General features: G+C 45.3%; 1 protein-coding gene across 2 annotated transcripts in view; it reads left to right on the top strand.

Moving 5' to 3' along the window:
- The window catches only part of CEP89 (centrosomal protein 89), a 74,293-nt gene that overhangs the window by 10,876 nt on the left and 37,351 nt on the right, over positions 1 to 26,066 (top strand). The window contains exons 4-9 of one of the 2 annotated variants that reach the window (XM_044760135.2): positions 83 to 266; positions 8,466 to 8,568; positions 20,173 to 20,201; positions 20,843 to 20,885; positions 23,123 to 23,341; positions 24,508 to 24,650. In XM_044760135.2, coding sequence (XP_044616070.1) covers positions 83 to 266; positions 8,466 to 8,568; positions 20,173 to 20,201; positions 20,843 to 20,885; positions 23,123 to 23,341; positions 24,508 to 24,650 — 721 coding nt within the window. Of the gene's footprint in view, positions 1 to 82; positions 267 to 8,465; positions 8,569 to 20,172; positions 20,202 to 20,842; positions 20,886 to 23,122; positions 23,342 to 24,504; positions 24,651 to 26,066 lie in introns of both variants that reach the window. The other variant, XM_044760134.2, reaches the window with a different exon arrangement.

Here is a 26,066-nt window from a genome sequence, read left to right as displayed (position 1 = left end):
ATTGAATGATGGATATACGGCACTGTGAAGCGTTAAGTGTCTTGTTGTTTATTTTTTTTTTCTCTTTAATGTTCTACTACAGACCAAACTGGCAGAGCGAGAAGGGAAGAAGAGCTTCTGTGCCGTCCTTTGAAATGCTGGGCTACGGGGAGGAAGAGGATGCCGACACCCACCTGTCATCCAGCTACAAGGAGTCGGAGGATGGCAGTGTTTGCAAAGAGGGAGGCCCCGGCGGTGCCGTGTACGCCGTGCCGCACAGAAATCAGGTGTTTGTCCCCTTCCAGAATTTCTCCTGCACCTGGACGTTAACGTGCAGTAAACTGCATAGAGCGCATTAGTATCAATTCTCTCTATGCGCTTCTGCCTCTAGCAGCTTTTGTTTGGGGGCTTTATTAACGTGTGTAGTCTCATTTTCTATCTCTTTTGGCTAAAATTTAAAACTTTCTCCTTTATCTTTCAAAGACAAAGGGAAACATCTTCACGTTCTCAATCTAGATTTCCGTCTGATGCCAGCAGTCCTGCTCTTTGCTTTGACCCCAAAAGCTGCTTTTCCTATCCCCTTTCCAGCGTCAATGTGCGTGTTGCAGCCTTTCTTCAAATTCGTGCCTCACCAGAGGAGCGTCTCATCTGTCTCTCCATGGTAGCTGGATTTGGAATGCGCTCTAGAAGTCTGTGTTTTTGTTCCTTTACTATAAATGTGTCAGTAAACAAGTACAATACCAGTTTTTTTTAATTGTACAAAGGTCACCAGACTGAACCAGGCACCGCCCTCTTGGCTTTTTCACTCGGCAGTGCAGTTTTGAGATGGGTCCATGTTAATTGATTTTCTCTCCCCTACAGCCGAACGTTTAGGTTGTTCGTTGCACATTTGGTGTGTGTACCTGTGTGTGCAGGATCACACAAGATGGGGCTGAACTGTTCGCCAAAGCACTTGTTCCCTTCACCTTGCCGCGCGCAGCGTGTGCACGAGTCTCCACATCTATGTACGTTCCACCTGACAGGAAAGCCCTTCCCTGAACACCCCAGGAGCCAGAGGTGGTGTTTTAGTCACCCATTGAGAGGTCTCGCCATAACCTGTGCATGGTGTCGGCCAGCTGCAGGTGGCATGAATGAAAGGGCCCTCAAGCTGGACCCACAGCCTTACGATTGGTTTATTGTGGAGGAGGGGGTAGACAGGAGGGGGAGGAAGACGCAGGACCTTTCCGGCGCATTTACTGCGTGCTAGCTGGTACATGTAGCATCTCAGGTACTTCACGCCCTTGGGGGTAAGTAGATGGAGAAACAGGATAGATGGTTTGTCTAAGGTCACCCAACCAAACAGCCGGTGGCAGAGGCAGGGTTCAGACGAGGGCGACCAATTTTCCCTGTTTATAATTAAAATTTGTATTTTCAGTCCTCGTGCCTGTCAAGAATATTTCTTAGACATAAAGTTTTTTTTGAAATGGGCCAAGTATTCTTAAATTTATTATGTGATTAAAATATGTATCTTTGCAAAAATGGATGTGTGGAGCATGTAAACCTGCTCTTTCATCGCTAGATGGCACCAGCTGTGAAGGAGTCATTGCCTATGGGGTACAAGCCAAATCAGGCAATTTGAGTGTAGTCTGTGCCTCGTGCCTCTCTGTGTTTCAGGGCAGTTTGGGCAGACGTCTTCCTGTGAAGTGTGCGCCCGCTCAGAAATGGCCTAACAAATGGGAAGCAAGGCTTGTTTTCAGCAGTTTTCTTGTTGGCACTACCCGAGAGTAAGGCTGAGGGGAGATGGGGTGTGTGAATTTGTGGTCAGTGCAGGCGATGCTAGAGCCCAGTGGACAGCAGTGCCACGGGCATTCAGAGACCTGAGTTCAAGTCCCAGCTTCTCTACCTCCCAGATCTATGACCTCGGTAAGTCAGATAACCTCTCTGTGCCTCAGTTTCTCCATCCTGTAAAGGGCTGTATTAGGGAGGAGACTGTCTTTGGGTAGGTAAATAATTCAACGTCAATTTATTGATCATCTAATGAGCACCAGGCATTGTGCTAGGTGTTGGACAATCAGTGTGATTAAGACAGAGTCCAGAGTCACACGATTGATAATCAATTAAGTTATGATAAATGTTACAAAGGAAGGGTACAGGATGGCGGGAGGCCATATGACGGGACCCTCACCTCTTCCGAGAGGACTGCCGACAGTGACAGCGAAGGGGTGAGGAGGAGTTAACAGCCTGCTTTCTTCTCCCCTTTGAGGTCACTCCGCCTGACACCCTTTGTAGGTTCATTCTTTATCCTTTGAACTTCAGTAATGTCGCCAGAATTAATCATGGTGCTTATTATTTCTGTCCTTTTTTTCGTGAAATTTAGTTTATAATTTAATTCTGCAGACATAGATTTTCATCTCCCTTTTGTGTCTTCAGGGACTATTTCCTCCCCTATTTTCTCTGATCTTTGACTAATTTTACCATCTGTTGGTTCTGTTTTCCTTTGGGACCACTAGTGATGCTTTTCTTGGATCTCCTTTATTTGTCTCTGTGTCTGTTATATTTTCTGTAATCACTTGTCCCTCTCTTTCTTTCCAGCGTCACTTCGTGTGATTTCCTGTGTGCCCTCCTCATCTCTCAGCACGCTGTCACTGTGTTCTCTTGCTTCTAGTACAGCTTTCACCTCCCCATTGGTTTTGTTTTCCCTTTTGTTTTTTGTATTCTGCCAATTTACTTTGCACATCTTTGTTGCCTTATCACTTTCGTGATCTCATGTCTCTCTTCTTTGGGTTCTTTACATCAGTCTGTAGTTTTTGTTGTGAGTATAGAGGCTGGATTCTGGACGATAAAGGCAGGCTCTCCGCGAGTGTCTCCTTTTACTGTCTCCTCCATGGGACGACTGTACGTCTAGGCCTGTCACACCCTTGCTGTCCTTGTGCCTGTCGGGATCCCCGTGGACTTCGTAACTGTGATACTCTGGGATTTGGGGAGCATCTGCCTGCCTGAGGGCTTAGGGGGTTTGGCAGCTCTTGGCGTTCTCCCTCTGCTCCAAATTCCATAGATTTAGTAGCTGTTTTCTCCTGTTTGTGGTTTGGAATTGTGGCCATTGGCTAAGCTTTCTTTTTCTTTTTTTTTCCCCTCCCATTCTTTTGATTGATTTCAGCAGGTTTTAAGGGAGGAGAGTTTAGTCTAAATGCCTTGTTACATTTCAAACAGAAATCACTAATAGGATGTTTTTGAAGCTCTTCCGTCGTGCATTCTTGCTGTTGTGTTTGTGGATCTGGAGAGCATCTTGTCATAAAATACCATATATTCATCTATTTGTTCATTTATTCATCCAACCAACTGCCAACAAGCCGAAATTTGAGTGTCTGCGTAGACTTGGATGGAGACCCAAACAGGGAATGTTCAAGGAAGGGTAAACCAGTTCTTTCTAGAAGCTTCCGGAGGCCAAGGAATAGTGGGAATTCTTTTGCTGCTGCTGTTAAGGATTAGGAATGTCCCCTTTCTCTTGCCACAGTTTTTAATTTTTAATTTCTTTAAGGTTTCTTTTTGTTACACAGGTAATAACACGAATACACATTTCTCGTAAAAACTTTTGACAGTGCATGTAGAACAGAAAGCCTGCCGTCCTGCTCCAGTCCTCCTCTCTCCAGGAGAAGCCTCTCTCGTCAGTTTGTCTGTAGCTTTTTTTGGCTGGAATAAACAAACATAAGGCTCAAATAATAGACATTTCGCTCTCTTACATACCGTAGTCGAGAGGTAGGAGATTCTAAAATTGTTTCAGCTGCCCGTCAGAGGCTGGTGCCTCAGCTCCCTCTGCCTCCTCTTCGTGGTCACGAGTCGGGGCAGCAGGTCCTGGTCCCAAAGCAAAAAGGAAGAAGTGGGGCAGGGTCCCTCTTGCCACGCTGCTCTGTATTTATTAGGGAGAACGTTTTCTCCTGGAAGCCTGCCAGCAGGAGGCTCGTTGGTCACAGGCCCATCCTTTGCCCCGTAGGGGCTGAGGGCAAGAGCATTCCCATCATTCATACCCGGCGACTGAGCCCATCTGCACCAACAAAGTCAGGCTTCTCGTAGCGCTGTGGAAAGGGGGCACTGGGTATGAGGAGGCTGACTCCTGCAGTCCCGCTGTCACATTTACAGAGAAACATCCATGCGCACGTAGAAATATCCACTGTGAGTTTATGTGCATGTAGATTATTGATGGCTCTGCCAACGCGAGCGCCCCTGTGTGACGTTGACCCCTGCTGATTGCAGTAGAAGGCCAGGATAGCAAGGAAGGCACCAAGCTGTCACTCCAGCTGGTTTCAGAAGCCGCCAAGAGAGAGCGAGCTCTGCCACCTCCCAGTGCTGGGTCTCCACGCGGCAGGTGAGGAAGCGTGGATTCTCGAACGCTTAGTTTATTGACCCTAGTGTGCGGAGACGGGTGGTCCGGTAGGCTGCTGACCCACAAAGGTCCCAGCTCAGCCCTGAGCGAGTCCTCTACCTTCCAAATCAAAACGGCCCCTTCCAGAGTTAGTCTTTGGCTCACTGCACATTCTTACCACGCTGTCGTCTGGACTTTACCCCGAGAGGGAACCAGCCAGCCCCTTCTTGCTCCACCTGTAGCGACTGTATAATTTGTTTTGGGTGGGGTTCTTGATTTAGTGTCACTGATACAAGGAGAGCATCTGGAAAGGTTCTGGGCTGGACCCTGTGCGTCATTAGAGTTAATCGCCGCTGGATCCCACCCTCCTCATTGTCACAGTCGTGAGGACCCGGATGCTGGGGCTCCCTTGCTATTTCGTCTTCATCTTGTTTTCATCTCCAAGTCATAGAAGACTTCTGACATCACAGATTCGTTTTGCATGTTTTTGAATTTTATGTGCATGAAATCATGGAACACATCATTCTTTTGGATCTGACTACATTTTTAGGTGTATACAAATTTTAAATTGCTTCTGAGATATTGTGGGTTCGGTTCCAGACCACTGCAATAAAGCAAATTTTGCAGTAAAGTGAATCACAGGAATCTTTTGGTTTCCCAGTGCATATGAAAGTTATATTTACACTGTACTCTAGTCTATTAAGTGTCCAATAGCATTGTGCCTAAAAAACAATGTACATACTTTAGTAAAAGAATACTTCATTGCTAAAAACTGCTAACCGTCATCTGAGCCTTCAGCGGGTGGTAATCTTTTTGCTGGTGGAGGGTCTTGTAAAAAAACCAGGGGTCCAACCTAGTGGCGCAGTGGTTAAGTTTGCACATTCTTCTGTGGCCTGGGGTTTGCCGGTTCGGATCCTGAGTGTGGACATGGCACTGCTTGGCACGCCATGCTGTGGTAGGCATCCCACATATAAAGTAGAGGAAGATGGGCACAGATGTTAGCTCAGGGCCAGTCTTCCTCAACAAAAAGAGGAGGATTGGCAGCAGATGTTAGCTCAGGGCTAATCTTCCTCAAAAGAGATTAAAAAAAAAGCAGTGTCTGAGAAGTGCAATGAAGTGAAGTGCGATGAAAGGAGGTGTGCCTGTAGATGCTCCTGGCAAGTTGACCGTCCTGTGTGGGCCTCTTGATCTCTGAAAGTGAGTTTTGCCTTAATGTCTCTGTTGTCGGGCATTCTCCATCTTTCCTTTGTGTGGTATTTGCATGGTCTAATGTTTTCCATTAATTTAAATTTCTATATCCTTTGTTTAGATGAGTCTTATAAACAGCGTATGGTTTTTAAAACAAGCTTACTAATAATACCACACTGTTCATCCCCCGAAGTGTACAGTTCTGTGCAGCCTGCGGTGTTTGTTAGCTGACTGTGACACACTTCACCTTTGTCTTTTTCCTGGGCCAATTGTCCTTTATGTTTCATGTGTATGAGGATCTATCTGAATTTAAATTTGCCGTCTTACTTTATTTTTCCTATATGCCCTGTTACCCTTTTTTTTCTCTTCCCGTCTTTTGGATTGATGATTTTTTTTCAGTTCTATTTCTTTTCCTCTACTCATTTGCAAATTGTACTGTTTTGTTTTCTAATAACTACTCTAGACATTCTGGCATGTGTGTTTTGTTCTTTTTTTTTTGAGGAAGATTAACCCTGAGCTAACTGCTGCCAATCCTCCTCTTTTTGCTGAGGAAGACTGGCCCTGAGCTAACATCTGTGCCCATCTTCCTCTACTTTATCTGTGGGATGTCTACCACAGCATGGCTTGCCAAGCCGTGCCATGTCCGCACAGGGATCCAAACCGGTGAACCCCAGGCCCCAGAAGTGGAATGTGCAAACTTAACCACTGCGCCACCAGGCTGGCCCCTGTTTTATTCTTCAAAATCGGAGTAATGTGTGACCCAGGACGAGGTGAAGGCGCCTAGGACAGATGATGCCCCCAGCCCCCATGTCAGTGTGGGGCAGGCTGGCCTGTCACTTCCTGCCCTGCCTTCAAGACCCAGACAAGTTTTGTCTTAGTTACCGAGGTGATTTTCACAATCAGAAGTATTGGGTAGTTTAAAAAGTGTTTGTTTTAAATTAAAGTGTTTTTAGAATATTGTCACAAATTCTTTAGGCTTATTCATCACTGTATTAAATATGCACAAAAGGTACACAAACCATAAATGCACAGCTCAGGGGATTTTTACAAAGTAGCCACCACCTAGACTTACAAAAAGGACAAGATCATTGCTAGGACCCAGAGGTCCCCCTCTGTGAGTGAGGTGAGATCACTGCTTCGCCCAGAGTTAACCGCTGTCCTGACTCCAGATGAGGTCTTAGAAGATAACCTTGCATCGGGTTTGTCTATTCTGCAAACTCTGTGAGTTTAATCACACAAGACGTGTTCTTTGGAGTTTTCCGGAGTCTTCGGTGTGTGCAGCAGTAATTACTTCGTTGTCATTGCTGTGTAATATCCTGTTGTACAACTATACCATCCAATTATTTATTCACTTCACTGATGGTTGATATTGGGTTGTTTCTGGTTTGGGGCCCTTAGGGATGGTGCTGCTGTGAACATTTGTGTATGTATGTATCTATATCTGTGTGTGTATATACATAGGTGTATCCATAGATTTATGTATATATTTCTGGTGGGTATATCTGGGGAGTGGTGTATGTAAAATCATAGGGCATGTGTATGAACAGCCTTAACAGACATAGTTACTACCAAGTTTTTTCGGTATGGTTTTTTTTGGCAAGGAAGATTGGCCCTGAGCGAACATCTGTTGCCAATCTTCCTCTTTTTTTCCTTCCCCAAAGCCCCAGTACATAGCTGTATATCCTAGTTGTGAGTCATTCTGGTTCTTCTGTGTGGGATGACACCACAGCATGGCTTGATGAGCGGTGTGTAGGTCCGCGCCGAGGATCTGAACCAGCGAACCCCAGGCCGCTGAAGTGGAACATGGGAACTTAGTCAGCCACGGGGCCATCCCCCTCAAACGATTTTTCATAATGGGGCATCTTTATAATGATGTCTGAGTCCTCTTTGCATTTTCACATTTCCTTCATAATAGTATTTTAATGGCTTAAGAGTAGGGAGAACAAGGCAACTTGGTTCCTAGGAGATGAAAACTAAGTCATTTCTTTTTTCCTTTTCAAATGATGAGTAGAATGTCTACCACGTCTAAGCTGGGTCCCCTTGGAGCCCTGTACCCAGAGCCTGGTGGGTTCCACAGCCTTAGCTCTTGGCTCTGAAAGGCCCCTTCCCGTGAGCATCTTGCCGGTCACTGCTGCCACCTCCCTGCCAGCCTTGGGGATGGCTCTTGCATTGCCTGCAGCACCGCACGGCCAAGCCCAGCTAATCACATGAGCAAGATGTTACTGAGGAATCCAGATAGCAGGAGGGAAGCCAGCCCAGGGAGTGCCAGGCATAGCTTTTCGTAAGAGACCTGCTTCACGCTCTTCCCCTTGGCCAGCCTCTGTCCTTGCCTCCCAGAGCCCTGCCAGTGGGACTGTCTCCTGCTCCTCAGGGGACGGTCTGTTTCCTGGGCCACAGGTCTGTAAGGGACAGCTCTGCAGCCCTACCACCATTCATGATGCCTACATAGGAGACGCTCACAGACAGTGGAAGGGATGGCTCCGTTCCATCAGGAAATGACATTTTCAGTGGATTCACACAGCCGGCGAACACAACGGCCCTCCATCCGATAGCTGCCTGGATGAGGGTTCTCACGGGGTGGGCGGCAGCTCTCGTCCCACGCAGAGATGAATGACACAGCATCAGTACCAGGGTAGGGGGTACTGGGTGCTATGCAGAGCAGGCTGGAGGCAGCCCCTTTTCCTGTGTCGGTCCCTGGCAGGCATGAGGAGGGAAAGCCCCCCATGTCACATGGGTGGGATGTGAAGTTCTTGATGGTCTATGCATAATTTGGGTGGCATTGCCTCTATCACCAGGCAGAGGGACCCGAGGTTTCATCCAGCCCTGTCGGGTGTGGTCCTTTTGTGTCTTGGAGAGGGGTGGCATTGGAGAAGGTATGGAATAGACATTGTAGTGTGTTAGGAGGAAATTTGATACAGATAGCATTTATCACATTTGTTCCTTTGTCTTTTGTGAAAAGGTTCCGTTGTCACATGGGGTGAACAGTGAAGATGAGGAAAATATTTCTGAGCAAGATGGGTTTCCAGGCTCACCTCTTACACCTCAGCGTACACAAGAAAAAGGTAAAAAAATTTTTAGTATAAGAGCATTTTGTGGCGATAAATATTGGGCATTTTGGGGGAACACATAGCCATTTCGTCTCCATACTCTGGTTCTGTGATTATAAGTAGGAATATTCCTGGGTTTTGTTTTCACTGGAGGTAAGCTATTCCACAGTCAATTGCCTGGATGGTCGGTTGTCTGTAAAGTTTGAGGTAGTCACTGTGGAGTCTGTTCTGTCAGTCATCAGCCGTGAGAGCACACGTAGGGAGGAGGGTGATGGCTAGGCTCCAGGGCTGTAGACACCCTACCCCCACCCCCTGCTGTTCCCCGGTGCCTGGGGCTGCACGGGGCCGGCACACAGTGGTTTCCACGGAATGAACTGGGGAGGCGTCTGTCTTGTTCCCCGCGCTGTCTCCAGTGTGGGGAGCAGGGCCTGGCCCGCCGTGCACCGTCACTGAAGCTTTGTCAGACGACTGAGTGCATGCACGTGTTTATGGTCCAGCTCTGTAACTGTGCATCTCCAGCTTTCTTTGCTTATTTTGTTTGGCACGGTGAGAGGAGTCAGCGTGTTATAGCTAAGGTAGGGAACAGTTTCCCGTTTCCTAAGAGGTGGCTGATGTTTGAGAATAGAGAAAGAGAGCCTGGCACCCAGTGGGCACCGACAGCTGCTTCATCAGGACCCTCAGAGTTGGCTGGGCTCCAGGAGACTCTCTAAACCAGTTCACAGGGTGACTGATGGAAACAGAATGCTGCCTGCTCATGTCTGGGCCGGAAGACACCAACTGGTCAGATGGCCTCTTCTGTCCTTGTGGGGACATCTGTGCGACTATTCGATTCATGTGAAAAGTGTCTCTCTTTTAATTATAGAAGTAATACTTTCTCACTGTAAAAAAAAAAAACCTGAAATGCAGAAATATATAAAGTTAAATACACATACTTGTACTCCCATAGATAATTAATTTTAACAATTTAGAATGTGTGTGTATATAAAATACACATTATTTTGTTACCTGCCTTTTTGAATGTTATGATGCATCCTGAATAGCTCCCTTCTCCCGTTTTCTAATGTCTGTTTGGCCTGTGCCCTGATACGTCGTGTCAGTCAGAATGCAGTCAGGAGACAGCAAGCGCATGGCGATTGGAATAGGGGGAGTTGACTGTAGAGAATTATGAAGTATAACACGGTTGCCTACTAATGGTAGAGAGAAGTCTGAAGAACATGGAGGGAACAGCCGCTCCCTCTGCAGTTGACACAGAGCAGCCACGGGAAGAAACGCGTTTGGCGGCTCACCCTGGGTGAGAGGCAGCCGATGGATGGGGAGGGTGCAGCGGGGCCCACGGGCCGGTGGAGAAGTCAGTGGAGTGTTGTGCTAGCGGAACTCAGGGGAAAATGCCCCCTCCAGCGGAGCACCGGGAGCAGCCGCCCATGGGGACGTGCTGCCAGCCCCAGGAGAGGGCTGATTGTGCCCTCCCACGGCGTGCTCTCTCCCTTCCGCAGCTAAATTTGTCAAAGGAGAGATCTCTGCACGCCCTCTCCCTCCTCTTGCCTGCCAGTGTCTCCTCCACCCAGTCCAGGCGGGCTCTGCCTGCGCTGCCCTGCAACCGGTGCATGCTTGCAACGGGTGGTGTGCTGGCTCAGCCTGTCTGACTGCTGGGAGCGCTCCACACGGGGGTTGCTCCTGCTGTCTTACCATCACCTCTCCCCTGGCCTCTGACATCTTGCTCTCCCCGGTTCCTCCCTCCTCTGGGGCCCCTTCACCTTTGCAGGTCATCTTCCTCTACCTGCCCATGAAATGTTGGGGTTCCCCAAGGCCCAGTCTAGGCCCTTCTCCCTACTCTCCTAAGCAGTCACACCTGCCGCCTGTTTCCAGTGCCATTTATACTGTTATGCCCCAGTTTCTTCTCCCAGCTCATGACTTCCTGTAACCAGCTGCCTGCTCTCTGATTCTGTTCACTCATTCATTCAGCCAGAAGATACCTGTACATATATGGAGTGCCCACTGTGTTTTGGCAACGTGGTAGCAGCCAGAGCAGTCTTTTCAAAACACTAATCTGGTAGTGTCCCCGCCTGCCCCATGCACCTCACACGCTTTTTACTTAGATCGCTTCAGTGGTTTCCCACAGTCCGCAAGACCTGCCGGGCCTGCACCTGCTCAGCCACTCTGGTGTTCTTTTATTTCCTCAACTGCTTGATGTTCCGTCCTGCCCCTGGGCCTTTGTACATGCTTTTCTCCCTCCCCACCATCTAACATTTGTTATATATGGACATGTGAAAGGGCATGGGATGTGGGGTTGTGTGTATGTTTAAGTTTTTGTATGTTCAGATAGATCTGAAAGCAATATAACCGTGGTTACCTCTTGGGAGGGGAGTAGTTCAGAGGGTTGTGGTCACGGGGCATTTTTGATTTATCTGTATTAGTAGAATTTTTGACAGGAGAATGTGTTCATGTAGTGTGAATTTTCTTTCTATAAAGATTGGGATAGTTCCTAGCATGGCATCTTGAAAGCAGTAGTGTGTCTGCTAGGGGAGACCTGTGTTCTTATTTTAGTAGTTTAGACCACCCGCCTGTGTGGATTGTAGAAATGAGGAGGGTGAGGACTCTGGAAATCTTTTTGGGAAATGATAAGTGAGAAAACAGGAAATAAAATACATGCACAGAGCCAACTGACTGTGTAGCCATTGAATGTCAGAGTGAACTTGGTGTGATAGAAATTCTGAGTTTAATCATCATGTTCTTTTTCTGGAAAGTTGATGACTAAGATAAAATCGAGATCATTATTTTCTTCAGGAAAATAGGTGAAGTGCCCTTTGAAAACTTTTTCTATTTATTTGTTTTTTTATTGAGGTAACGTTGGTTTATAACATTATGTAAATTTCGGGTACACATCATTATATTTCAGTTTCTGTGTGGACTACATCATGTTCACCACCCAGAGACTTGTTGCCGTCCGTCACCACACACAGGCGCTTAGTCACCCTTTTCGCCCTCCTCCCTGCCCCTTCCCCTTTGGTAACCACCAATCCAGTCTCTGTCTCTGTGTGCCTGTTTGTTGTTGCTGTTTTTCTCTTCTATTTATGAGTGAGTTCATATGGTATTTGGCTTTCTCCGTCTGACTTATTTCGCTTAGCATAATACCCTCAAGGTCCATCCATGTTGTTGCAAATGGCAAGATTTCATCTTTTTATGGCTGAGCAGTATTCTATTATATATATATACCACATCTTCTTCATCCATTCGTCCCTCGATGGGCATCTAGGTTGCTTCCAAGTCTTGGCTATTGTGAATAATGCCGCAATGAACACAGGGGTGCGTGTATCTTTACGCATTGTTTTCATGTTCTTTGGATAAATACCCAACAATGGAATAGCTGGATCACATGGCATTTCTATTTTTCATTTTTTGAGGAATCTCCATACTGTTTTCCATAGTGGCTGCACCAGTTTGTACTCCCACCAGCAGTGTAGGAGGGTTCCCTTCTCTCCACATCTTCTCCAACACTTGTTATTTCTTCTCTTGTTAATTATAGCCGTGCTGATGGGTGTGAGGTGATATCTGATTGTGGTTTTGATTTGCATTTCCCTAATAATTAGTGATGTTGAACATATTTTCCTCCATGTGCCTGTTGGCCATCTGTACATCTTCTCTGGAAAAGTGCCTGTTCAGATTTTTTTGCCCATCTTTTAGTTGGGTTGTTTTGTTGTTGTTGTTGAGATGTATGAGTTCTTTATATGTTTTAGATATTAACCCCCTATCAGATATATGGTTTGCAAATATCTTCTCCCAATTGTTAGGTTCTCTTTTCGTTTTATCGATAGTTTCCTTTGCTATGGAGTAGCTTTTTAGTTTAATGTAGTTCCATTTGTTTATTTTTTCTTTTGTGTGCCTTTCCTGGTGAGACATGGTATTTGAAAAGATGCTGCTAAGACCGATGTTGAAGAGTGTACTGCCTTTGTTTTCTTCTAGAAGTTTTATGGTTTTAGGTCTTACCTTCAAGTCTTTAATCCATTTTTAGTTAATTTTGTGTATGGTATAAGATAATGGTCTACTTTCATTCTTTTGCGTGTGGCTGTCCAGTTTTCCCAGCACCATTTACTGAAGAGACGTTCCTTTCTCCGTTGTATGTTCTTGGCTCCTTCCTTGAAGATTAGCTGTAGATAGATGTGTGGGTTTATTTCTGAGCTTTTGATTCTGTTCCATTTATCTGTATGTGTCTGTGTGTTTGTGCCAATACCATGCTGTTTTGGTTACTGTAGCTTTGTAGTATAATTTGAAGCCAGGGAGTGTGATACCTCCAGCTTTGTTCTTTTTCTTAGGATTGTTTTGGCTATTTGGGGTCTTTTGTTGTTCCACATAACTTTTAGGATTCTTTGTTCTGTTTCTGTGAAAAATGTCATTGGGCCTTTCATAGAGATTGCATTGAATCTGCAGATTGGTTTAGGAAGTGTGGACATTTTAACAGTTAGTTTTTCCAATCCACAAGCACAGAATATCTTTCCATTTCTTTGTGTTGTCTTCAGTTTCTTTCAGCAGTGTTTTATAGTTTTCAGCGTACACGTCTTTCATCTCTTTGGTTAAATTTGTTCTTAGGTATTTTATTCTTTTTGTTGTGATTATAAGTAAGATTGTATTCTTAATTTCTCCTTCTGCTAGTTCATTGTTATTGTATAGAAATGCAACTGATTTTTGTATTTGATTGTGTATCCTGCAACTTTACTGTATTTATTATTTTTAATAGTTTTTTGTTGGATTCTTGAGAGCTTTCTATATATAAAATCATGTTATCTGCAAATAGTGACAATTTTACTTCTTCCTTTCCAATTTGGATCCCTTTTATTTCTTTTTCTTGCCTAATTGCTTTGGCTAGGATTTCCAATACTATGTTAAATAAGAGTGGTGAACCTTGTCTGGTTCCTGTTCTTAAAGGGAGAGCTTTCAGTTTTTCACTGTTGAGTATGATATTAGCTGTGGGTTTGTCATATATGGCCTTTATTATGTTGAGGTGCTTTCCTTCTGTACCCATTTTATGCAGAGTTTTTATCATAAACAGATGTTTTATCTTGTTGAATGCTTTCTCTGCATCTATTGAGAGGATCTTGTGAGTTTTAGTCTTCATCTTGTAAGTGTGGTGTATCACATTGATTGATTTGGAGATGCTGAACCATCCCTGCATCCCTGGAATAAATCCCACTTGATCATAGTGTGTGATCTTTTTAACGTACTGTTGTGTTCAATTTGCTAGTATTATGTTGAGGACTTTTGCATTGATGTTCATCAGTGATATTGGCCTGCAATTTCCTTTTTTTGTGTTGTCTTTGTCTGGTTTTGATATCAGGGTAATATTGGCCTTGTAGAATAAGTTAGGAAGCTTCCCCTCTTCTTCAGTTTTTTGGAAAAGTTTGAGAAGGATAGGTATTAAATATTCTTTGAATGTTTGGTAGAATTCACTGGGGAAGCCATCTGGTCCTGGAATTTTATTTTGGGGGAGGTTTTTTATTGCAGTTTTAATCTCCTTACTGGTGATTGGTCTATTCAAATTCTCTATTTCTTCTTGATTCGGTTTTGGGAGGTTGTATGATTCTAAGAATTTATCCATTTCTTCTGATTATCTGATTTGTTGGCATATAGCTTTTCAGAAATAGTATTCTCTTACAATCCTTAGTATTTCTGAGGTGACCGTTGTAATTTCTCCTCTTTCATTTCTGATTTTATTTGAGTTTTCTCTGTTTTTTTCTTGGTGAGTCTAACTAAAGGTTTCTCAGTTTTGTTTATCTTTTCAAAGAACCAGCTCTTAGTTTCATTGATTTTTTTCTCTCTTTTTTTAGTCTCTTTCATTTATTTCTGCTCTGATTTTTATTATTTCCTTCCTTCTACTGATTTTGGGCTTTGTTCTTTTTCCACCTCCTTTAGGTGCACCGTTAGATTGTTTTTTTTGAGATTTTTCTTGTTTCTTTTTTTTTAAGAGATTTTATCTATTTATTTATTTTTGAGGAAGATTAGCCCTGAGCTAACTGCTGCCAATCCTCCTCTTTTTGCTGAGGAAAACTGGCCCTGAGCTCACATCCATGCCCATCTTCCTCCACTTTATATGTGGGACGCCTACCACAGCATGGCCTGCTGAGCAGTGCCATGTCAGCACCCAGGATCTGAACCGGTGAACCCCGGGCTGCCAGAGTGGAACGTGCACACTTAACTGCTGCACTACCTGGCCGGCGCCCTCTCATTTCTTAAGGTAGGCCTGTATTGCTATAAACTTCCCTCTTAGTATTGCTTTTGCTGTATCCCATAGATTTTGGCATGTCATTTTTTCATTTTCATTTGTCTCCAGGTATTTTTTGATTTCTCCTTTGATTTCTTCATTGACCCAATAGTTGTTCAGTAGCATCTTGTTTATTCTTCACAGATTTTTTGCTTTTTCAGTTTCCTTCTTGTAGTTGATTTCTACTTCCATACTGTTCTGGTCAGAAAAGATGTTTGGTATTGTTTCAATCTTCTTAAATTTATTTAGACTTGTTTTGCAGCCTAATTTGTGATCTATCCTGGAGAACGTTCCATGTGCATTCAAGAAGAACGTGTATTCTGTGGTTTTTGGATGGAAGATACTGTATATATCTACTAAGTCCGTCTGGGCTAATGTGTCATTTGAGGCCAGTGTTTCCGTATTGATTCTGTTTGGATGATCTATCCATTGATGTAAAGGGAGTGCTAAAGTCCCCTACTGTCATTTTGTTACTATTTCTCCTTTTATGTCTGTTAACATTTGCTTTATATACTTAGGTGCTCCCATGTTGGGTGCATAGATATTAACAAATCTTATATCCTCTTGTTGGATCGTTCGCTTTATCATTATGTAAGTGCCCTTCTTTGTCTCTTGTTACGGTTTTTCTTTTAAAGTCTATTTTGTCTGATATAAATATTGCTACCCTAGCTTTCTTTTCATTGCCATTTATATGGAGTATCTTTTTCCATCCCTTCACTTTCAGTTTGTATGTATCATTAGGTCTGAAGAGTATCTCTGGTATGTAGCATATATGTGGATCTTGTCTTTTAATCCAATCAGCCACCCTGTGTCTTTTGATTGACATATAGTCCATTGACATTTAAAGTAGCTATTGATAAGAATGTGCTTACTGCCATTTTGTTACTTTTTTCCTGGGTGTTTTAGTAGTTCTCTGTTCCTTTCTTCTTCTCTTGCTCCCTTCCTTTGTGATTTGATGGCTGTCTTTAGTATTATGTTTGGGTTCCTTTCTCTTAATTTTCTTGAGTATTTATTATAGGCTTCTGGTTTATATTACCATGAGGTTCATACACAGTAACCCATGTATGTAGCTCTATATTAAGTTGATGGTCTCTTGAGTTTGACCTCTTACTCCTTTCCCCTCACATTTTATGTTTTTTACATCATATTTAACCTCTTTTGTGTGTGTGTATATCCTTTAGCATCTTATCATGGAAATACATACTTTTAGTACTTTTGTCCTTTGACCTTCATATTAATTTCATAGGTGGTCAACCTGCTGCCTTTACTGTATATTTGCCTTTACCGGTGATTTTATTTTCTTTGACAATTTTCTTATTCCTATTTGGAGTCTTCTCTTTCCCACTTAAATAAGTCCCTTCAGCATTTCTTGTAAAACTGGTTTCTTGGTGATAAACCCCTTTCGTTTTTGCTTGTCTGGGAAGCTCTTTATCTCTCCTTCCATTCTGAATGATATCCTTGCAGGGTAGAGTATTCTTGGCTGTAGGTTTTTTCCTTTCAGCACTTTAAATATATTGTGCCACTCCCTTCTAGCCTGTAGGATTTCAGCTGAAAAGTCCGCTGATAGCCTTATGGGGTTTTCTTTGTATGTATCTTGTTGCCTTTCTCTTGTGGCTTTTAGGATTCTCTCTTTATTTTTAATTCTTGAGATTTTAATTATAATGTGTCTTGGTGTGGGCTTCTTTGGGTTCATCTTGTTTGGTGCTCTCTGTGCTTCCTGTACCGGGATGTCTGTTTCCTTCCTTAGGTTAGGAAAGTTTTCAGCTGTTATTTCTTCTAAGAGGTTTCCTGCCCCTTTGTCTCTCTCTTCTCCTTTAGGGTCACCTATACTATGGATGTTAGTGAGCTTAATGTTATCTCTGAAGTCCCTTAGACTGTTCTCATTCTTTTGAATTCTTTTTTGTCTTTTCTGTTCAGTTGGGTGATTTCCTCTAGTCTTTCATCCAGCTTGCTGATCCGTTCTTCTGTGTCATCTGCTCTGCTTTTGAATCCCCCTAGTGAATTTTTCATTTCAGTTATTGTATTCTTCAGTTCTGATTGGTTCTTTTTTATATTTTCCACTTCTTTGTTGAAGTTCTCACTGAGTTCATCCATTCTTCTCCCAAGATCCGTGAGCATCTGTATGACTGTTAGTTTGTCCTCTTTATCAGGTAGATTGTTTATCGCTGTTCTGTTTAGTTCTTTTTCTGAGGATTTGTCCTGTTGCCTTATTTGGAACATATTCCTTTATCTCCTCATTTTGCCTCTTTCTGTGTGTTTGTATCTATGTATCAGGTAGGTTGGCTATGTCTCCTGATCTTGGAGAGGTGGCCATATGTATGAGATGCCTTATGAGGCCTGGCAGTGTGCTTCCCTCTCGTTACCAGTTCCAAATGTTCCAAGAGTGACCCCTGAGTGTGTTATGTGTGTCCTTCTGTTGTGGCGGGGTTGCTCTTGCTGCAGGCGCACAGGTAGGCTAGGCTGGCCCCCAGGCCAGCATGTTGTAAGGCTCAGCTGCAAGCAGCTGCTATAATCACGTTACTTTATTGGGCCGGGGAGCCCCAGCACAGCTGGCTACAAGGTGTACTAGCACACACCTGCTGCTGTTTTGTTGTTAAGTGAGGAGGCCCCAGCGTGGCTGGTTGGTAGGCTCAGGCTCACAAGGCTGCTGTTGGCTCCCTCAGTAGTGCGGCTGGGTGGGCTGGCCCCAGGCATGGTGGCACTCAGGTGTTTCAGGTGTTGGAAGGTGGGGCTGATCCCCCATGTGGCTGTCTGAGAAGGCCAGTGGCAAGTCTGCTGCAGCTGACAAGCCCACTGCCTGTGGGCCTGCCCCTCACCCCCTCCCAAAGCAATGCTGCCCCATGTGCATCTCCCACGCCACCAAGGCAGACCCACTCGCCCTGCTTCAGAGGTCCCACACACCCTGCCCATGCAGGCCCATCCTTCACACATGCTCTTCTCCATTGAGGCGGATCCACTTGCCCCACTGCAGAGGCCCCACATACCCTGCCTGTCTGGGCCCACAAGTTCCCCATGGGCTTGCTGGAGGGCAGGGCCAGTCCTTAGGGCAGGCTGCCTGCCCTGGCTGAGCTGGATTAAATCGATGCTCTAGTGGGTAGGGAAACCTGTGCACTAACAGGCCAGGGGAAGAAATCCAATGGCATCTGCCAGCGCCTGTGTCACATGGCTGAAGTAGGTCACAATAATGGCTGCCACCAGTGTCTCAGTCCCTGGGGAGGTGGTCCCAGCTACCTCCTGCCTCTCTGACATGTGCCCAGAGCCTATTGAGTGAGTCTCTTTCACTGAAGGCCTATGCATCTTTCTTTCTGGTGATTTTGTGTGAATTTTCAGAATGGGCGAATTTGCACATGGGCCCTTTAAGAGCAGGCATTTTTTTGCTGAGGAAGATTCGCCCTGCACTAGCATCTGTTGCCAGTCTGCCTCTTTTTTTATGTGAGGTGCCGCCACAGCATGGCCACTGACAGATGAGTGGTGTGGGTCCATGCCTGGGAACCAAAGCCAGGCCGCCCAAGCAGAGCATGTGGAACTTCGGCCATTAGGCCATCACGACTCCCCGAGAGCAGGCTTTTCTTTCTCTTAGGTTCGGCAGCTTTTCCGGGTGTATGCCGCGTTGGTTTATCAGCTAGCAAAGCCAGGTATTATGTACTCCCCTCAGTTGTGCTGAATTCAGAAGCTGCTTATTGTGGCACAGCTCTCCCACTGAGGTCCCCCTGCTCCAGGAGAAGCGTCACACCTCAGGATGGCTCCCGGCCAAGAAGCAGTGCAGCCAGAGTGTAGTTTTTTTCTCCAGAAAGGAATTTCTGCCTCCTCCGCCTCAGTTCGCACTGTCCCTTGTTGTGAGGGTTCTTTTTATCCAGTTTCCAGTTTTCTCTCAGAGTAATTGTTCCAAGGGTAGTTGTAAATTTGTTGTGTCCATGGGGGCAGGTGAGTTCAGAGTCCGCCTACGCCGCCATCTTCACAGCCACCTTAAAAACTTTTTATTAGGGTAATTTGGAAACATACAAAAGTAGAGAGAATAGTAAAATGAGCTCGCAGGCACCCATCCCCCACCTTCTGCAGCTGTGGGCACCTTGCCGTTCTTCTCCATTTAGTCCCCTGCCCGCCCAGCTTTGTGTTGTGAGGAATTTGCGGGAGACCTAGGAGATCCCACTAAACGTGAAGGCAGCGGGTCCCACGTAGCACTGTAAGCTTCCAAGTCAGGACGATCGTGAAAGAGCTGCTGAAAATGCAAACGCTTTCTTTTTGCGTCAGTTTAAACATTTGCTCCTCGGAAGCGTATTCAGCACCTACTGTGCGCCAGAGATGACGAGCGTAGGCCCTTCCGCTCGCGCTCAGCGACGGGGCAGGAGCGCGGGTGGTGAGCCAGCCTGGGTGCTGAGGCGGCGGTGGAGGCGGCTGGAAGGCCGGGAGAGCTAGTGGTCAGCGCTGTCTGCCCGTTGGAGAAGGCGGCAGAGAGGCCTGTCAGGCTGGACACGGAAGGGCGGCTGGGATTTCATCAGCACCTTGTCCAGGCTGGCCCAGGATGCTCGATCAGAGCAGTCTGGTTAAAAATAGTGACTCGAGATGACTTCTTGATCAAAAATAAGCTCTTCACTGATTAGTTGTTCAAGTGTTGGTAATTGTAATGAACCAAGAAGTAGATTTACAATCTTGTTCGTATCTTTAAGAATTTTTTTCTGTTTTTGTGACTTCTGTAGGGTTTTTCTTTTTGCTGTTTTTTGCGCGTTTCTTTCTGGTTTATTTTCAGCCAGTTATTTCTGCTCTGCACCTTAATTGTGGAAAGTTAAAAGCAGCCCAGATTTTCAGCTTTTCACTGCCACAAGGGCTGCGGGCGGATGGGGCAGAGGCTCACCCTCTTTATGGAACCCCCCAATTGCACGTGTGGGTTCGCAAATTGGAAAGGAATAACGGGGCAAGGTTTGTTTTCATCTGTCTCACTGAGGCATTTTGCTTCAAGGAACAGCTACTTTCCTGACCAGGTCAGATGCTCCTTCCAGGCGGGGTAGGCAGAGGGGAGTCAGCCCTAGCACTTCTGGGGAGTGGCAGGTGGAACGCATGGAGGGAGCGTGTGGGTGGGGGAGAGCTGGGAGGGTTCAGAGTCACAGAGCAGTCTGGCCTTGGTTCTGCAATCCTGTGAGCACCTGAGGGGCTCAGGAATCCACAGGGTGGAGAGGGATGAGCAGTGGAGTCAGGCTCCCTGCCTTGCTCGGGACCAACTTGCAGCCCCGTGACCTCGCGAAGGTGTCCCCGCCCCAGACTTTGTTTAGCCCATCTGTAGAGGGTGAGTTCCTACGATTGCACTATTCTGAGTTGTCACATGTCTTTATCTGCTTTAAAAGCTTTCTCTCTCTCTTTTTTTTAATCAGATGGTAAACATTCTCTTCTGAATTTAAAGGTAAGATTAATTTTTTAAAAACTGCTTTTCTCAATAAATAGAATTTCCACCATGATTTTTAAATAACTTTTGTGATTTGTGAAGAAAAAACTTCCCTTAAGAGTTCTTTCCCACTGAATGTTTCTCTCTGAATACTTTAGAAACGTGAAGAGCTCATATTTTCCAATTTGCAAGCATGGAAATAGTTCTCACTTAAGTTTTTGATTGTGCGATGTCATGGGAATTTAGAAATTAAACATTTGTCAGCAGAGTTAATTTATAACCTTATCTACTTTTACAGCAGAAATTAGAAACTTAGTATCAGACTGATGTGTAATGGAAAAATTAACAAAGTTCCAAGCCTTCCCTTTCCTCTCAGTTTTGGGTTGAGAAGCAAGATCTTCTATTCTTTTCATGCAGACACGCTTCTCTGTAGTCTGTGGGGTCTGTTTGCAGATCCCAAGGAGAAAAGGCCCTGTGTGTCTCTGTGCAGCACCTGCAGCCATGTTGCAGGCTTTTGCATGTGTCCTGAGGGCCTGTCACTCATGGGACCTGCATGTGAACTCAGGGGGGAAGGCGGGAAGACAGGCCTGGCTGCCGTGCCGGTCCACTCTAGAAGATGCTAAGATCTTCGTTCACTCGTCTCGCTTTTTCTTCCCTAGGATGAAAAGCCACCATTATGTGAAAAGCCTCCACCCTCCCCAGGTATTGGCCTTTTGACTTTCATTATGATTGAGAAGCTTATAGTTTTATAAAATACCCAGAACAATCTCATCTAAAATAAAGGTCACTTTGTTTCCTGCAAAGGCCGTTGTCTCTGTCCCATTCCTGGTCCTGGGAAGAGGCAGCCGTCGTTGGGCCTCCGCCTTTGCCTCAAGAGAGAGGTCGGGACGCTCAGACGCTGGGTGGCGGCTGTGTCCCCTGGGTGTGCTCAGATCCCTGTGGGTGGGCTGGAGGAGGTGGGCCTGTACACGTGAGGGCTCTGCTGAGGCGCTGGGGGCCCAGTGTGAGGGCCAGAGATGCGTTCTGGGGTACTCTCTCCTCCACAGTTCGAGGAGGTTCGTAGCTCCCAGAGTGGGTCCCGTCTGTCCCCCTGTGGGACTGACTTCATGTTCGCCCGTTGTGTCTCGGTGTTCTGGTGCTGGACTGTGGGAGATGGCGAGGGCTCCACCTTCTGCCCTCAGGCCCATTCGTCCTTGTGTGTGTTCTGCTACTCAGCCCATCCTTCGAACCTACGTTATTAATCGTAATGTTCATCTCCATGATTTCTCTGAAGTATTGCCAAGCGTCTCTCCGAGCATCTTAACTATATTCATTCCAAGGTCTTGTAGTTTGTGCAGGAGCCCCTCTCCCCCCTATTCTTTGACTCTGGTGCTTCTCAGCTCAGATGCTTGATGGCTCTCGGTGGGGGCCCCCCTGGTCCTTGAGAGCTGCCGTGGGTCTTCCTGGGGATGCTGTAGCTGCTTCCTGCAGGAGCTTACTGCTCGGAGGGGAAACCAGTTAGGCTGCCAGCATACGGCCTGGCTCCAGGGACTGGCAGGGACAGGCAGGGTGTGTGGCCAGGGGCTGTGGGGACCCCTCTTCCTCCTGGGTTTCTCCAGCTCCCTGGGCCTGCCCTGCCTCCCTGACCTCAGGGCCTGTTTGTCCCCTGGCAAAGGGGTCGCTTCTCTGCTGGCGCCTGCCTGGCCCCAGGGGGCTCAGCCCTTGCTGCTCTCATCTGGTGTTCTGAGTGGACACCTCTTCAGTCCTGCCTAGACCACTTCATGTCCCCCCCGCCTGCCAGGACAAGGCATACCTCTGGAAGCGCTCCCACCATTTGTGGCTGCCCTCGCCTGACATATTTGAGGCTGCAGCTTCCTTCTTCAATCCAATCTCCACTGTTCCTTCCTGGGACCCTCGTGGCTCCTCTCTTGTTTCGGTGTAGCTGTGGAGTACGCCCGTCTTAGCCTTCCTTTCGTGTTCTAGTGATAGGACGTGTGTGTCAGGGGTCAGGGGAGACTATCTGAGCCCCTAGTCCCCTCCCTAGCCTCGCCTCCCCCTGGGGCATATCGACTCCACTGTCTAGAGCCGCCAGCCCTTGGCACGTGTCACCCACAGACCTCTGCTTCTGCTTCCACCCCCGTTTGGAGGCGTGCGCTGGCCAGGAGCCCACATTGGGCTCATCTCCTTTGACCTCTCTGAGCACGTCTCCCACTGGAACACTGTGCGCTGTTTTTCTGCAACCTTTCTTCCTGTTTCTTCTTAAAATCCTTTGTGGCCTCTGCTTTGCTCCTCTCCCTGGTGCCTTCAGGGACTGCCCACATGCTGGTGGCTCCTCATCTCTCCAGCTGAGGCCGCCGTCAGAACTTTGTCCTGTGTCCTAAACTGAGCTTACCTTCCCCAACTCCGCTTGTGTTTTCTGTCTGACTCAGTGTCTTCCAAACCACAGACCTCGGGGCTCGTCCTTGATTTGCTCCTCCCTCACTGCCCACACCCAGTCAGCCATTGAGCCGTCAGGTTTTAGCCCCTGAATGTCCCTTCCTTTCTGTGCCCACTCCGGGACTGCCCCTCGGAGCCTTCGGGATGGCCTCCCTGCCTCGCGGCTGGGCCTCGCTCCAGTTCCTGTTCTTTACTGGTGCCCTGAGGACTGTGTCTGTTAGCAGAGCCTCTTCATTTTTACACCTCTTCCCAGAAGCCTTTCTGGCTCCTGGTGGCCTGCAGGATAGCACTTCACCCTGCGTGTGATGACATGTGGGGCCCTTCCCGTCCGTCGCTTCCCTTCCTGTCGCCCCCTTTAGTCTCATCAGACCGCTCACTCTCTTTCCAGGGACCAAAGAACATGGCATCAGGTCTGACAGGAAGTAGTTGCTCACGTGGTTTTTCAAATAAAGTCTTGTATAATTTTGTTGTAAGATTTTAAATATCAATTGGTATTCTAAAACTTTTTCCCTGTGCCTTTTCAGATGTAACTGGTAGAATGCGTCAAAGACGTATAGAAATAAACAAAGAAAAGTTCGAGGAATTAAAAGAAGAAAATTTGCATCTAAACAATACAAATCAAACCCTTGTTCTTGAACTTAGTATAATCAAACAAGCGCTGAAAGAGCTGCAGTTGAAACTGAAGAGGATGGAGAGGGACGATGGGGCGCTGAGAGAGGCTGAGGCGGCGTGCTCGCAGGAAGGTGAGCAACAGGCTTCGCTCGCTTCCTTAGCTATTTTGAGAGTTCGTATTTTATGTTGCAATATTTGTTGATATTAGTGTTGTTGATATGTTATAATATTTAACGTTCTTTCATTAATATCCTTAAACTTGTTGAAATTTGATTTCATTTGCTATATCATTATTATCGTTATGCTAAAGAAATTCCAATACTTATTCCGGAACTCAATGCCTGGCAAAACAACTTGCGTATATTTAATATAGTTTTTATCCCCTTTGAGCAGCAAATAAAAGTGCCTCTTTCACCACATACTTAGCAATGATGAGGATTATATTTTCTTTGCTAATTTGATAAGCAAAAAAAGGAATCTTATTTTAATTTGTATTTCTTTTATTATTGATGAGCTTGAATTTTTTTTCATATCTTTGCAGGGTTTTTTTTTCTCTTTTATAAGTTTTCACACTTTAAATTGAGATATTTGCCTTTTTCTTATTTATTTGTAGAAACTCTTTACATATTAAGGATTTTAGCCTTTGTCATGTATATAATATTTTCTCAGTTTGTTGATAATTCAACTAAATCTATAGGATGTTTTTCTTTCATGACTTGGGCCCTTGGTGTCAAGTCCTTTTTACCTCTAAGGTTATGTAAATATTCATTAGTGTTTTTTCTATATATTAATCTATTTGTATAAGACTAATATTATGGCCTTAAGAAACATGATGTACTTTTTTCATATAGACCCTGCATATTTCTTATCTTAGCCATATTTATTTCTAGATACTTTATATTATTTGTGTTATTATTTTGTGGGATCTATCTTCTATTATGTTTTCTAATAGGACATTGCTATTATATGGGAGGTTATTAGTTCCAATAAATTTTTCGTTTATTCTGTATGATTTGCAAGGCAAATATTTATATATCAGTGGAAACAATAACTTTTCTTTTCCAATCTAAAATTTTTATTTTACCTTAATTATACATGCAGAAACTTCCAAAACAGTGTTGACTATTCAATGTTAAAAATCTTAGTAACCTTTCTTCATTTATACCTATACATCTGTCATTCACTGCCTCTGTGAGCCTAAAAGGGAAAAAAAGGGCAGATGATTAGCAATTTATATAAAATCTTAATCAATCTTATACAGGTTCTGATGGTATAATATTAATTTTTTTTCCAGTAGTTGCTGTGCCTGAATTACTTCATCTAAGAAAACAAGCTCAGGAACTGGTGGATGAAAATGACGAGTTGAAAATGACTGTCCATCGTTTGAATGTAGAACTGAGTAGATATCAAACAAAATTCAGGCATTTATCCAAGGAAGAGGTAATGTTTCCAATTAAGAAAAAGAAGTTTTCCGATGTTTTAGCCTTTCCTGTTGAATTAATTTCCAGTCCTGAGGGGTTCATATTTATTAGGATTTGGTATAAACAGCACACCTACAGAGCACAGTCTTTTAGAGACCTTTCTGTTTTCTTTTTTTCTCCCTTCCTCCTTCTCTTCTTGCCTCCCTTCACCTCTCCCTCCCTCTCTCCCTCCCTCCCTCCCTTCCTCCCTTCCTCCTTTCTCAGAACAGGCAGCAAAAGCTCTTTGTAAAACAAATTGAGACAATACGGAAGTTTATATAAAGTAAAAGTGCAAGTCCATGTCAGCTGCTCCATTCTGTCTTGCTCCTCAAGTTTGCACTTGTTTGTCAGGGCACAAACTTTCAGAAGAAAGCAGACTTGTTTTCGCAGACCCCCAAATTACCTAGCTCTGATACCCAGTGGGGCTTGCATTCATGAGTCCCATAGAGGACTATAGCAAAAAAGAAGCAATTTTTAAATGGGCTCAGGAACACACCCACCCCAGCCCCGGTCCGTGGCTGTACACCTGGACTCAGCTCAGAGAGCAGGCAAAAATGACCATCTCCCACTTTTCCCTGGAAGGGATTTGACTGCACACTTTCCCAGCTGCTGCCTGAGAGTCTGGCTTCTAATCAGCCTGCATCTAGGTGCTGACTGAACTCCCCCTTGTTGGCACACTGGTGGGTCTTGGTGCACTCTCAGCTACTGGGAGCTTCTAGGAGCAAGGACAGGGGCTCAGCCAATCACAAAGTTGTGAGAGGTAACTAGGGGTTCTGGCTGGGCTGGTTGATGAGGTTCAGCTCCTGTAAGAAAGCATTCTGTCAAGACCAGGAGAGGTGGCTGTTGTATCTAATGTTCAGAAACCAACCCAGAGGGTCAAGGAAAATGAAGAAAAAGGGGAGTATGTTCCAAACAAGAGAACAAAATAAATCTCCAGACACTGGTCTTAAAATGGAGATAAATGACTTACTCAATAGAGAGATTAAAATAACAGTCATAAAGATGCTCCCCAAGGTCAGGAAAGCAATGCATGAACAAGTAAGAATTTCAACAGAGAGATGGAAAATATTAAAATACCAAAGAAGGCTAGCACCGGTGGCCTAGTGGTTAAGATCGGCATTCTCTGCTTTGGCGGCCTGGGTTTGGTTCCTGGGTGCAGATCTACACCACTCATGTTCTTCCTCAGCAAAAAGAGGAAGATTAGCAGCAGATGTCAGCTCAGGGTGAATCTTCCTCAGCAAAAAAAGAAAAAAAAGTACCAAACAGAAATCGTGAAGTTGAAGAATACAATAACTGAACTGAAAAATTGAATAGAAGGGTTCCACAGCAGACTAGAGCAAGTGGAAGAAAGGATCAATGAACTGAAAGACAGAGCAGTAGAGTTCATCCAGTCAGA

This window comes from Equus asinus, chromosome 26 (assembly GCF_041296235.1).
Source record: "Equus asinus isolate D_3611 breed Donkey chromosome 26, EquAss-T2T_v2, whole genome shotgun sequence".
Taxonomy (NCBI): Eukaryota; Metazoa; Chordata; class Mammalia; order Perissodactyla; family Equidae; genus Equus; species Equus asinus.
This window is presented reverse-complemented; position numbering and strand designations above follow the sequence as displayed.